Source organism: Tamandua tetradactyla, chromosome 18, assembly GCF_023851605.1.
Source record: "Tamandua tetradactyla isolate mTamTet1 chromosome 18, mTamTet1.pri, whole genome shotgun sequence".
Taxonomy (NCBI): domain Eukaryota; kingdom Metazoa; phylum Chordata; class Mammalia; order Pilosa; family Myrmecophagidae; genus Tamandua; species Tamandua tetradactyla.
In genome coordinates, this window is record NC_135344.1 from 3318327 (window position 1) to 3333816 (window position 15490).

The window sequence follows — 15490 nt, forward strand, 5'->3', positions numbered from 1 at the left end:
TGGAGAGGGGATGGGAGGGTGACTGGACAGCAATTCTGGGGTGTGGGTGGCATGGGAGGGTCTTCTCCACACAGGGAGACTATGGTTGGAAAAGCTGAAGAACTGAGACGTGGAGAGCTGGGGGACACCCGGCTGGTGCAAATGACCTAGTGCGCCCCTTTAAACAGAAGCCCAGCATCCCTCAGGAGTGCACGGACATGGAGACTGGGACTAGGAACGCGCTACCTTTGTCTCCCAGGCCGCACCCTGCTCCTGCGCTCCAAGGTCTGTCCGAGCTGCACTGCAAGCGCACGGCCCCGACACACCTCTACACCTGCACCACCCACGCTCGGGCACCAGGGTGGAGCCTACAGCCCAGGCCTGTACGGGGCCCCGCCTGCATCCTGCATCCATCCAGCAAGTGCAGAGCTTTGGATTGTGAGGGAGACGAGCTTCTGGCTGGATCACTCAAGAGATTTACATGTCATGAAGAAAACGCAAGGTCTCTAAGTATATCAAGATGCAGACAGATGTGGCCCAGACTGATGACATGACTGAAACACCAGAGAAGACAGACTTTGGAACAACTGATCAGGGTGTTGATATAACTATACTGAACAGAATAAATGCGATGGCCAACGACATGGAGGAGACTGAGGGAACACTAGGGAAGCAAAGGGAGGAGTCTGAGAGAATGAATAAAGGGATAGCGAATATCATAGAGATTAGAAATGCTGTAGACAAAATAAAAAATGTACTGGAGTCACACGATGGCACAGATGAAGAGGCAGAGGCAGGAGTGGGTGAACTGGGAAAGGACAACTGATTTCGAACACTCAGAACAGCAAATGGCAAAGAAATGAACGGATTTGAAATTGGGTCTCGGGGGATGATGGACAGAACAAAGTGCACAGATGAGGGAATCGCTGGTTTCCCAGCGGGAGAGGAGAGGAGTGAAGGGCTGGGAGGATTGGTTGGGTTATCATGGGAGAAGGCTTCCAAACCCTTATAACAGACATGAATATGTGGATCAAGGAAACCCAGTGAGCTTCAAATGAAATGGGTCACGAAGGGGCTCCCACAAGACACATACTAATCAGCCTGCTGACTGTTGAGGAGAGGTGAAGGATCCTGACAGTGGCAAGAGAGAAACAATCTGCTACATACAGGAGAGACCACATAAGACTGAGTTCAGACTGCACAGCTCGCACTTGGAGGTGAGAAGGTAGTGTTACATGTGCAATTCTGTAGCAGGGGGACTTCCAGACAAAAGTTCTGTGCTCAGCCGGACTGTCCTTTGGAACTGAGGGAGAGACTACAATTTTGACAGACAAACAAATCCTGAAAGAATGTGTCAAGAGATCAGCCCTGTAAGAAAAAAAAGGGAGTTCTGACAATTGAAAAAAAAAGGCACGAGAGGGAGGTCCGGAGGAGGGCACAGAATTGAAGAGTATCAGTAAGGGTAACTTAAAGAACAAAAAGAGAGGGAAAAGAATATATAGATCTGACAAACAAAATCCAAAGGAAAAGATGGTGGATTCGAGAAATGCCTTTTCAATAATAACTTTGAATGTTAATGGTCTAAACTAACCAATAAAAGACAGAGATTGACAGAATAGATTAAGAAATATAGTCTAGATATACGCTGCTTACAAGAAACTCATTTTAGGCATAAGGATAAAAAAAGACAAAGTGAAAGGATGGAAAACAATGTTACATGCAAGCTGTAACCACAAGAATGCAGGAAGGAGTACCTATATATATTGGACAAAATAGAATTTAAATGTAAAGTTACTTGAGCTAACAAACAAATTCAGCAAGGTGGAGGGATATAAAATTAATGTACAAAAATCATAATGTGTTCTATATGCAAGCAATGACCTAACTGACGAGTCAATTAAGGAAAAAAATTTCACTTAAAATAGCAACTAAAAGAATCAAGTACCGGGGAGAGGCTTCTGCGTCACATGTGGCAGCCCTAGTTGCAGAGGCCAAGAAACTGAGAAGCAGAAAGCTGGAGCCTGGCGTGGAGGCGCAGAGCAGCAGAGCACAGGAATGCACGACGGGTCCCGGGACTAGGAAGTAAGCTAGGCCACGTTCCTTGGGCTCCTCACCTATGCAGCCCTGTGACGGGTGATTCACCATACACCCCAGGCACCTGAACCCCCTCACCCATTGCCTGCGCTCCAGGCATCCCCACCCCACCAACCCAAGTGCACATACCTGCCCCCCATGCCCAGCCTAAGTGCAGCCCAACCCACCTCCCCTGCACCCGTCCTGATCACTCTCCCTCCATTCCCTGCAGGCTGTTGCCAGTGCATAAAGGTTCTGGGCACTGACTGCCATACCAAGGCTACCCCCACCCCACCCTACCCGTAGTGCTACACAGCCTCACTCCACCTGGCCTGAGCTCTGCACATCTGTTTATGGCACTCTCAAGACCATGCATGTACATGGTCCCCCAATCACATCATTCAGCTCTGGGAACTGCACGTTTCAGCAGTCCTAGAAATGCACATGTGCGCGGCCCTCAGCCTCACTTCCCAGCTCTGAGAAAGTGCTGACCCGCACAGCCGGGTCACATCTGCCCCAAACCATGAAAGCATAATGCCGACCTGCTGCCCCAGCTCTACACATGTACACAAAGGGCCCCATGCCTTAGACCTACGCACACCAGGGTTACGCCCCCAAGACCGGGGCACCTGCACAGCTACAACCTCCCTGGCCACTGGGCACCCGCGTTCACAAGCACCAGCATAATATTCCCAACCTGCGCCCCTCCCTGCCCTGAAACAAATCACCGCACTGAGTGCTCCACCCCGTGCCCTGGTCCCTGCTGTACAACCATCCCACAAACACAAGGCCTTAGACTACTGAAAGAAATCAACTCCCAAAGTAAATCAGTCGAGATATTTACATACCACAAAGACAGCAGAAGATCACTAAGCATTTTACAATGCAGACAGATAGAGCCCTGCCTAATGACCAAAATAAAATACCACAGGAGACACAGACATTGGAACAACTAATCAAAGATATTCATACAACTCTACTAAATAAAATGAGGGGATAGCAAATGACATAAAGGAGATCAAGAAGACAACAGAAGAGCATAAATAGGAATTTGAAAGAATAAATAGAAAAATAGCAGATATCACAGAGATTAAAGACTCTGTTGACCAAATAAAGAACATACTAGAGGCACACAACACTAGATTTGAAGAGACAGAAGAAAGAATAAGTGATATATGGACAGGATAATTGAGTACAAAGACTCAAAACAGCACATGGCAAAAAAGATGGAAAAAACTGAATTGTATCTCAGGGAAATGATATCCAAAACAGTGCACAAATTTAAGAATCACTGGTGTCCCAGAAGGAGAAGAGAGGAGTAAAGGGCCAGGAAGAGTAGTTGAGGATATAATGGGGGAAAACTTACCAACGCTTATAAAGGACATACATATGCAAGTCAAAGAAGCCCAATGAACTTCAAACAGAATAAATCCAAATAAGCCTTCCCCAGGACACATACTAATCAATTTTTCAAATACTGAAGAGAAGTAGAAAATCTTGAAATTGGCAAGAGAAAAACAATCTACTACACTAAGGGAAATCAAATAAGACTGAGTTCAGACTACCTAACTAGTAACTTGGAGGCGAGAAGGCAGTGGTATGATATATTCAAGTTTCTGAAAGAGAAAGACTTTTCAGCCAATTCTGTACCCAGCCAAATTGTTCTTCAAAACTGAGGGGGAGATTAAAGTTTTCACAGACAAACAAGTCCCAAAGGAATCTGTAAACAAGAGACCAGTCTTACAAGAAATACTAAAAGGAATTCTGCTGGCTGAAAAAAAAGGCAGGAGAGGGAAGTCTGGAGGAGGGCACAGAATTAAAGATTACCACTAAGGGTAATTTAAAGAATACAAAGAGAAGAGGGCAACGAATATAAAGATCTGATAAATAAAATAAAAAAGATAAGATGGTGGATTCAAGAAAAGCCTTTTCAGTAATAACTTCGAATGTTAATGGACTACACCTACCAATGAAATGACACAGATTGGCAGAATGGATTAAGAAATATAATCCAGCTATATGCTGCTTACAAGAGATTCATCTTAGACACAAGGACACAAATAGATTGCAAGTGAAAGGATGGAAGAAGATTTTCCATGCAAGTTGTAAGCAAAGAAAAGCAGGAGCAGCTCTACTAATATCAGAAAAAACAGACTTAAAATGTAAAGACATCATAAGAGACAAAGAAGGACACTATCTATTAATTAAAGGGTCAATTCACCAAGAAGATATAATAATCATAAATATTTATGCTCTCCCAATCAAGGAGCTCCAAAGAACATGAGACAGATATTGGCAAAACTGAAGGGAGTGATAGATACTTCAACAATAACAGCAGGAGATTTCAATACACCACTCTCCTCTGTAGATAGAACAGCCAGAAAAAGATCAACAGTGAAATAGAGAAGTTAAATAACTTGATAAATGAATTAGACCTAACACATATATAGGTTATCGCACCCCAAAGTAGAAGGGTATACATTCTTCTCTAGTGCTCATAGAACATTCTCTAGGATAGATTATATGCTGGGGCATAAAACAGGTCTTTATAAATTTTTAAACACTGAAATTATCCAAATCACTTTCTCTGAACACAATGGAATGAAGCTGGATCTCAATAATCACCAAAGAATGAGAACATTTACAAATACATGGAGATTAAACAACACACTCTTAAAAACAAGTGGGTCAAAGAAGAAATTGTTAGAGAAATCAGTAGCTATCTGGAGATGAATGAAAATGAGAATACAACTTATCAGAACTCATGGGATGCAGCAATGGCTGTGCTGAGAGGGAAATTTATTGCCCTAAAGGCCTATATTAAAAAACATGAAAGAGAAAAAATCAAGGACTTAACAGCAAACCTGGAAGAACTTGAGAAAGAACAGCAAACTAACCCCAAAGCAAATAGAAGTAGAGAAAAAACAAAGATTAAAGCAGAGATAAATGAATGGGAGAACAAAAGAACAACGAAAGACTCAACAAAACCAAAAAGTTTGTTCTTTGAGAAAGTCAATAAAATTGATGGGCCACTAGCAAGACTGACAAAGAAAAAAAGGAGAGGATGCAAATAAACAAAATCAGAAATGAGAAGGGGTGAGCTACCACAGACCCTGAAGAAATAAATGAAGTCATAAGAGGATACTATGAACAACTATACACCAACAAACTAGACAACTTAAATGAAATGGATAAATTCCTGAAGACACACAAACAAGCTACACTGACTCAGGAAGAAACAGAAGATCTCAACAAACCAATCACAAGTAAAGAGATTGCATCAGTCATCAAAAGTCTTCCTACAAAGAAAAGCCCAGGGCCAGATAGCTTCACAGGGAAATTTTATCAAACATTCCAAAAAGAACTAACACCAATCTTGCTCAAACTTTTCCAAAAAAATGAGGAAAGAGAAACTCTACCTAACTCATTTTATGAGGCTAACATCATTTTAATACAAAAACCAGGCGAAGATGCTATAAGAAAGAAAACCTACAGGCCAATCTCCCTAATGAACATAGATGCAAAAATTCTCAATAAACTAAAAGCAAATCAAATTCAACAACACAGTAAAAGAATTATACACCATGACCAAGTGGGATTTAACACAAGAAAATCAATTAATGTAATACAGCACATTAACAAATAGAAAGGGAAAAAATTCACCTGATCATCTCGATGGATGCTGAAAACACATTGGACAAAATTCAGCATGTGTTTCTGATAAAAACACTCCAAAAAATAGGAATCAAAGGTAACTACCTTAACATGATAAAGGGAATACATGAAAAACTGATAGCCAGCATCATATTCAACGAGAGAGACTGAAGTTTTCCTCCTAAGATCAGAACAAGACAAGGATGCCCACTATTATTCAACATTGTGCTAGAAGTTCTAGCTAGAGCAATCAGGCAGGACAAAGAAATAAAAGGCATCCAAATTGGAAAAGAAGATGTAAAACTCTCATTATTTGCAGATGATATGTTACTATACTTGGAAGATCCTTAGAAATCTACAGCAAAGTTACTTGACCTAATGAACAAATTCAGCAAGGTAGCAGGATATAAAAATCAGTAACATTTCTGTGCACAAGCAATGACCTAGCTGAGGAGTTGGTCAATCATCGCAAATTGATCTACAAATTCAACACAGTACCAATAAAAATTCCAACAACTTTGAAGATTTGGGAAAGCTAATTATCAAATTCATCTGGAAGAGCAAGAGACCCCGAAGAGCCAAAAACATCCTAAAAAAGAAGAATGAAGCGGGAAGCTTAATACTCCCTGACTATAAAACCTATTATAAAGCCACAGTGGTCACGCTGAACAGTGTGGTACTGGCACAAAGATAAAAAGCACTGACCAATGGAATAGAATCAAGAGTGCAGAAATAGGCCACCAATGTATGGTCAATTGATTTTTGAACAGGCCCCCAAATCCTCTGAACTGGGACAAAATAGTTTTTTCAATAATTGGGCATAGAAGAACTGGATATCAATAGCCAAAAGAATGAAAGAGGACCCCTATCTTACTCCTTACACATCAGATAGTTCCATCTCCCTATCCCATATTAGTGACAGCTTCTTTCAATATGAAAAATTTAGAATTGCCATAGTCCAAACCCCCTAAAGAAAGGGATGGAAAGATTCAAGGTGATGGTGGAGTTATTCAGAGAAAACAGGATTTAAGCAATGAATTATTGAATGCTGAATCATAAAATTTATATCTCTTTTAGTCTCCAGTATTTTACAGCAGCTAGAAGTAAAAATCTAAAATTGTGGAACTGTAACCCATGTCAAACTCTGAAATACGTTCCACAACTAATTGTGGTGCAATGCTTTAAAATTTATGCTTTTTTGTATATGTGTTATTTTTCACAAAAAAAGAAGGGAAAAAAGTCGATTGTGATGATAAAAAAAAAATATTTAAGCCCTCTAGCCTCCTATATTCTAGAGCAGCTAGAAGGAAAAATATGAGAGGATTGTGTGGTATTCCTGTAACTACTTGTTGAAGAGTGCTTTGACAACTATTGCTTTTCATTTCTTTGCTTTGTATATATGTTATACTATACACAAAAAGTTAAAAATTAAAAATTAATTAATTAAAGCAACCAAGCAGGGGAAAAATGAGAATGTGGAGGAACTCAGTCAGACTTCACTGGTAGGAATGAATGAACTGTCACACAGCCAAAAAACGAGTGTGACAGCTTCTAATAAAAATGTACATGTAATGACCAAAAATCTGCTGCATGCAAACCTACCCCAAGGCCTATGTTGGATAGTAACGCATCTTAGCTTGTGTTCTTGTAATAGCAGCCCAATGGTTTCTGAGAATTATGAAGGAATTATAAAGGAGGTAAAGATCAACTGGTCAACTAGAAAGAGTCAATGCCAAGCTTAACTTCTCTAATCCCATCAATATTTGGTCCAGCAAATGTGCTTTCCCGCAGCCTCTCAACATAACAACAAAAGATGTTTAAACCTATGATACATGAGTTATACATGTAATGTACTATGGATTTGAAATAAGCAATCACAGAGCACAACAAGTGAGATCAGGGATAAACAGACCATGAAGACAGAACCCCTATTCTGAGTGGTGCCTTGCTCTGAGTGAGAAACACTGATCAAGGCAGTGTTCAGATATGGCTTTGAGAAAAACCTTCTACCCTAGGGACTGACAGAGACTACATGATGCTCTGGGTGAAAAGAGGAGAATGTAAAATATTTCTGCTAGTCTAAGAAGGGAAATTAAAAGGAGGATACATGTTTCTATATGCCTGGTCTTATCCATTTGAAAGATGACTACACAACACACACAAATATATTCGCAATTTTTAATTGACAAACATCAATTTAAAATGTGTAAAGGACCTGGACAAACACTTAACCAAATAATAAATACTAACTTCTAATGAGTATGTGGGGAAAAAATTTAAATCCTAGTAATTATAAAAGAAGTTTAAATTAAAACATTTCTAATTATCAAATTGAAATATATTCTTCAATATCTATTTTGAAAAGATAATAGCTAGTGTGTTAGGTTGGATTATTTGCCCTGACAAACATAAATTCTTAATCTTAATGTGTGTCCCTGTGGGTATGAACTCATGAGTAAACAGGATCTTTGAAGATGTCTTTAGTTCATGTGTGGCCAACTGAATTGGGGTAGGTCCTAACCCGCACTGCAGGAGGTCTTAAAAAGAGAAAAAACACGGAAGCCAGAAGTCAGAGAAACAGTAGAGCCAGAAGCCAGAAGCCAGAGGGAGGAAGGGCTGCCGTACAAGCCAAGACCCTGCGCACCGATGGCAGCCCGCACCACAAAGGTGACGACTCTGGGGAAAGCGCGGTCTTGTCAATATCTTGACCTTGGTAACTTCTAAACGCAAAACTGTGAGCCAATAAATCCCTGTTTGTTGCTAAAACCAGTCTGTGGTATTAGTGATAGTAAACCCGGAAAACTAAGACACCTAGTAATCATACGTTCCTGCTACAAGATCTTTTGACACAACTTTTCTATGACAATTTGGAAATAGCACAAGCCTGAAATGGAGTATATATATCTTTTTATCCCACAATTCTACTTCAAATAATTTATCCCAAGGAAAAGCCTAACTCTTAGATGCCTTCCCTTAATGTTTACATACTCTTTAAAAAGGATTTGCCTTTTTTAGAGGTGGTAGAGAACAACAGAGCTGTCAGCTGAGGGGGTCACTCTGTAGCTCAGAGGTTGGAAAACTATGACCTCAGGGCCAAAGCTGGCCTGCACTCTGTTTTAGTAGGACCCTCGAGGTAAGGATGATTTTTTCATTTCTAAAGGTTGGTGTTTTTTCCTAGGGTGTAAAAAAGAAGTTTGTGACTATGTGATGGATACATTATGCGCCTGCAAAGCTGAAAATATTTAATATCTGACCCGTTACAAAATAAGTCTGCCAGTCCCTGGTCCAGCTTAATTCTTTAAACTCCCAATCAGGTGGTTTCAGTAAAAGCTGCCCTACTCAATAGGCCTTCTCTCCACTCTCTCTGATCCAGAAACTAAATAATTAAATATGAGAAAATATATGTGTGTGTGTGTTGCATATGCACAGGAAAAGGACAGGAAAGATATGCTCAAAGTGAACAGGGTTTTAGCTAGGCAAAAGTATTAGAGGGGATTTTCTTAACAGGATCCTAAATTTTCCATGAAGAACTTATATTTATTTTAATATTCTGTTTTAGTTTGTTAAGCTGCCAGAATATACTATACCAGAAATGGAAGAGCTTTTAAAAAGGGAATGTATTGCGGTGCAAGTTGACAGTTCTAAGGCTGTGAAAATGCCCAAACTAAGGTATCCAGAAAGAGATACCTTGACTCTAAAAAAAGGGTCCATAAAGTTCGGGTTTCCTCTTACCTGGGAGGGCACATGGTGCTATCAGCTAGCTTTCTCTCCTCTTTTCATAAAGCTACCCCGAGGCATTTTTCCTTCTGCATCTCCAAGCATCTCTAGCTGTGCGTGCTCTAGTGGATCTAAAGCTGTCTGTTAAAGGGCTCCAGTACGCAACCCCACCTTGAATGGGTGGAGACACAGGTCCATGGAAACCATCTAATCAAAGTTACCACCCACAACTGGGTTGGTCACATCTCCATGAAAACAATAAAAAAGATCCCACCCAGCAATACTGAATGAGGATTAAAAAGTATAGCTTCTCTGGGGTATATGACAGTTCCAAACTGGAGCAGACAGTACAACAGTCAAAAGAGTTTCCTTTTTGTCTTTTAGTATGCTTAAATTGAGGCCTCATACTCCCAATACACCATTTCAAGCTTCCCCACTCGTGGACTCCTCCAGCACATACAGCAGCCTGGGTGCTGACAGCCCTGCTGCCTCCCCAGTGGGCTCACCTGCCCCCACTCCCCAAACTCTCTGCTCTTAGCACACTGTGGCTGGAAGACACCCAGACGCCAGGCTCAGGCCCAGGGAGCTGCTCTTCCACAGTGAGGAATGAGACTGTTTCGGCTTTTCAGCTCATCCCCTATTTCCATCTGATTCTGACCAAACCGCATCACCTCAGAGGTCTTCCACGGCCATGCAACCCAGACCAGCACCTGCTTCCTCTCCACGCCACGTGCCTCATCACCTCCTGCCGTGTCACATGGGCTCACGTGTTTACTTCCCTACCCCCATGAGACTGGACATTCCACGAGTGCAGAGACCTTAAATCTCACAGCTCTAGGACCTAGAATCATATAAGGCCCACAGCAAATGGTCAACATATTTGAAGATTAAATAAATGAATACATGGGCAAATGAACAAATAAGCAAATCTCATTCATGTCCAACAGATTTTAGAAAAGATAAATTAACTACATAAGGCAATATGTTTTAACCTAGGGACTAGCTAAAAAAACAGGCAACACAAAAATACCTAAGTCATCAAAATTTCCAAGTCATTATTCTATCACACATTTCAAATGTATTTAGTTTCCAAAAATTCCAGTATATGCAGGAATTTTGCTGGTCACTGTAACTAACTGCAAACTGTATAGAATATAAGCAGCCATATCACCCAAAAAGGCAAAAGGAAGGGACCAAGGCTACGTTATCCAATTTTTCCTTCCAATAATCAATGGCTGCTTGGATCAAAGGTCAACCTCAGACAACCTCAGACATGTTTTACTCTCCACTGAATATCAGCGACTCACAAAAGATGAAACTTCTCTCATTCAGGTAAACACTACATATAAACTAACAGAAAATAAACCCCAAATCCCCACAACTATGGCTTTGTAAAAGGAAGATGTGTATCACTTTAGAAGATGCTCAACATTTGTGAAAGATCTGTTTTGGAGATCTCTGTGGAAACAGAAATCCATAAATGTTTGTTGTTCTCTAATCTCGTCCCCTGGTGTACTAGTTTGCTAGCTGCCAGAATGCAATATACCAGAAATGGAATGGCTTTTAAAAAGGGGAATTTAATAAGTTGCTAGTTTACAGTTCTAAGGCCGAGAAAATGTCCCAATTAAAATAAGGCTATAGAAATGTCCAATCAAAGGCATCCAGGGAAAGATACCTTGGTTCAAGAAGGCCGATGAAGTTCAGGGTTTCTCTCAAGTGAGAAGGCACATGGTGAGCACAGTAAGGGTTTCTCTCTCAGCTGGAAGGGCAGATGGCGAACACGGCGTCATCTGCTAGCTTTCTCTTCTGGCTTCCTGTTTCATGAAGCTCCCCAGAAGACGTTTTCCTTCTTCATCTCCAAAAGTCTCTGGCTGGTGGACTCTCCGCTTCGTGGTGCTACAGCATTTCCTGCTCTCTCCGAATCTCTCGTTCTCCAAAATGTTTCCTCTTTTATAGGACTCCAGAAACTAATCAAGACCCACCCAAATGGGTGGAGACATGCTTCTACCTAATCCAGCTTAACAACCACTCTTGATTAAATCACATGTCCAGGGAGATGATCTAGTTACAGTTTCAAACATAATTATTCTACCATTACAAAATGGAATTTTGATTAAAACATGGCTTTTCTAGGGGACATACATCCTTTCAAACCAGCACACCTGGCTACTACTTAGGTACAAAGAAAAACTCAACAAGGGTGTAGGGAAAAGTTAGAAAAAGTATTTCTCCTTCTTCCTTAGTTTTGCTTCCTACCAATCATAGAGGGTTCTCTACCTTCCACAGAAAAAAGCTGAAGTATAGAGGTTAATCTTGAAAACTAGACTAAGTTACAGTGTCTGAATTCTTTACTCTTCAAAACTATTTTCTAAACTAGCCCACCAGAGTAAATCAGCTAAGCAATAATGAATTCACCTAAAATCCCCAGATTTCTTAACTTTGCAAATTAGTGAAATGAGACAGTTAAAAAAGGGAAGAAAAGAAAAACATAAGTGTCAAGCCAATAGGAACATTCAAAACTACATCTAAAACAGGTCATGTGCCACAGAAATTTCTTTGACATAGTTTTCAACAGGCCTTCATTAGTAATGAAGAAATTATAAAACAAATCTCAACACATTAAATAGGTTAGCTGATATAAACAGAAATAAAATAACCGTATAGAAATCTCTACGAAGACTGAGAGAATCACAGGGTAATTGGGCTGCTGCTTACCCCCACGGCTGGCAGCCTTTGCGTGCAACTCACAGCAACCTTCAGCTTCCAGTCGGTCTCGCCATCCAGCTGATCGGTGCGAACAAAACAGGAACCTTGGGATGAAGGAAGGAAAGGTCACCACCGGGACTGGTACGGAAGGGGCCTTCTCAGCCTCAGGTGCTTTCAACCACATCCTCAGCAACAGAGGAAACAGAAATGACATATCCAGCTTTTCCCATTAATGAAAAGCCTTTACTTTAGTTGAGTATTATTTGATTCTCAAAATAAATTTGCTGAAAAGACATGTGTAATTAACTACTTTCGTTTTGTAATCACTTATGACCTCCCATTTGGTTTTGTTGGCTACGGTTGAATAATTGTATAAAGGCTACATTGATGATTTGTAACATTAATCTACATTTTCACAATGACAAAAAATCCATACATATGCAAATAATTAAAGAGTAGATGATATTTTTCTAATAAAATATCAGATCTATCACCATAAAACATGTTTAATAGTAAAAGCACAACTTAAATGCTAAAGCATTAGTAAGTTCTATTATGACACTGAAACCCCTAAACTTTTTTTTTTGTATCCTGTATGGCAGGGTCACATTTCACTACTTTCCACATGCGTATCCCCATTACTGTAGCACCATCTGTTGAATTATTGTTTTTTTGTTTGTTTTTCATTTTTTGGGAAGCATATGGACTGGGAATCAAATCTGGGTCGCCTGCACGGTAGGCGAGAATTCTACCACTGAACTATCCTTGCACCCCTCTACCCCACATTAATTTTTAAATATGAAAAAATGCTGAATTACAACATTTACACGTTGAACATACTATCACCCCACTTGTGGAACCTGTTGTAGACCAGAAAACCACAAAATCACACACACATGCATATACACAGACACACACACACAAGATCATTCATCACAAAAGGGTTAGTAATAAGAGAAAGGCTGGGAACAAATTCTCAGGGGGACTAGTTGACTCAAACAGCATCTGCAGTAGTAAAAAGGAGGAGATGTGAAAGCCCTCTAAGCAATGATGGAAAGGGCCTCTAGGATCTATGCTATGAAGAGAATAATACTTTGTATCCAAGAACTAGGGAGGAGAGAGAAAGAGAGACAGAAATGTGCGTGTGTTTGTGAGAGGGAGGAAGGAATCAGGAATAGAAAATAGACCTTTCTGAACATATCTCTTTTATGTATTTGATTTTGAAACTATTCACATGTTTTGCATAATTAAAAAACTTGCAAGTTACTATCAAACTTGTAAAAGAGCAATTCCTAAAAACAAGAAGAAAGCATATAAAACATATTGGGAAATTTATAGTTGACCACAGAGAGAATGAATTCAAATGATTTTTGAGGATTTTTAAATGTCGTAATTATAACATAAAACCATTTCAAAAGCCATCAAGCATATCGTCATGGACTCCTGGGAGGCAGTGATGGCCTTGAAAGCAACCGCAAAGCCTCCAGGAGAGAGCCTGTGTGTCCAGCCCAGGCAAAGCATTTCCCTTCCTTAAAAAGGAAAGCTTCAGCTTACTTCAGAACTGACCACCTGCCAACGTAAACCCTTGGACAGTTTACTTTAGTCTCGCCCATTCTGAAAGACTTATCTTCTAACACACTGCTCACCCACAGGGTCCTTCTCCGCCCTCTCTTTTCCTCAGAATTCTCAGCTGGAAATTTCAAGTCTGGAGTTTGCTGACCGCACACTCACTCACTCACAGTCCACTCCTACACGTCCTTGGAAAATGGCACCTGGGTCAAAGGTTGACCCACTGCTGTGTGAGCCCTTCACTGGTAACACACCAGGTCATGCTGCTTTTACCTAGAGAGACAGCATCTGGTTTCTGTTCTACTTTAGTGTCAGCGCCCACTCGTGAGCAAGGCCTTAACGGGTACCTGCAAAAGGGGGACAGTTTTTAAGAGATGCTTCTGCTCTTTGTGTATACGGTTACCCATGGGAAGAGTTAATGCATAAAAGGTTTGATTGTTTTTACATACTCAGATTTCAAGAAAAAGAATTGGTCCTGCTATCTTGAGAAAGTGATCAGTTAGGGATGGGGTGTGTAGATGTGAATGGGTGGGTGTGTTGGGTTAGTTTCAGTATTTTGACTTTCAATTCAATACAAATTATTATTTCTAAAGAATATAAAATTGTCCATTAATTGCCCCAGTGAGAACCTCTTCATGCTGGTCCTAGAGTACTTTTCTCATGAATCTGGTGCACTTTGATAGCTTCATTGTAATCTGCATTTCCAAACGTTACAGACTTATCTTGTACATTTCCTGACGCAAACTGGATTCAGCCATTAATCCAAGAAGCCCTGTGACCCCTCTGTGTTTAAATAGGAAATGATATTTCCAGATCACAATCTGGTAGTTAGGGATGCCTCACTAAAATTGATTTGATCATTGGACAAAGCAAGACAAATTAGTCTACATATATATATATGTACATATACATATAATGTGTATATATGTGCGTGTGCATGAACACACACAAGTGAAGATATAACACTGCATCAGTTCCCACTGACACTGTAACTCAAAGTCAGTAATAAGGGTTTGTTCCTTAACCACTGACATTTGCATTATCAGAGTCCTAGAGGGAGATGAAAAGGAGGGTGTGGTCCAAAATAAAATTATATGAAAATGGAATGTCTAAAGAATCCCCAAATTTAAGAAAAGAAAATAACTTAAAGATTCAAGAAGGTGAATGACCCCGAAGAGAATAAATCAAACAAAATCAATGTCAAGACATATCAAAATCAAACTTCTGAGAACCAAAGATAAAGAAAAATCTTACAAGCAGCAAGAGAAATGACACTTGACCCCCAGGGGAAACAATTCAATTCAGAGAGGCTTTCTCAGGAGAAATAAGGAAGGTCAGAAGGAGGTGCCGCATCTCCTTCAAATGCTGAATCAAATACTGAAAGAGAAAACTGTCAAGTCAGAAGTCAGTGAAAAGATCTTTCAGGAGAGAAAAGAAAGACATCCTCAAGTGCAGGAAAACTAAGAGAAATCATTTGCAGCAGGCTTACCCTAAAGAATGGCTAAAGGATAAAACAGCAAGTGATAAAAAGAGTGATCTTGGAACATCAGGAAGAAAGAACAACAGAGTAAAATACGGGTAAATACAATAGATGCCACTTCTTCTCTTGACTTTCCTAAACTGTGTTTGATGAATGATACTGAAAGTATAATACTGTCGGGCTGTCAATGTGTATAAAGGAAATATGTATGACAAATACACTATAAATGTGGCAGGATAAAGATCATAAGAAAAGGAATGGATTCTACCCTTCTTTCAGACTAGCAAAATAACAAAATAAGTAGACAGTGGC

The 15490-nt window shown here is 40.2% G+C and overlaps 1 protein-coding gene across 11 annotated transcripts in view; it reads right to left on the reverse strand.

Moving 5' to 3' along the window:
* The window catches only part of ATP9B (ATPase phospholipid transporting 9B (putative)), a 468039-nt gene that overhangs the window by 243206 nt on the left and 209343 nt on the right, over window positions 1-15490 (reverse strand). For all 11 annotated transcript variants that reach the window (XM_077135187.1, XM_077135182.1, XM_077135183.1 and 8 more), the window contains one exon: window positions 12139-12233. In XM_077135187.1, the coding sequence (XP_076991302.1) occupies window positions 12139-12233 (95 nt within the window). The remainder of the gene's footprint in view (window positions 1-12138; window positions 12234-15490) is intronic.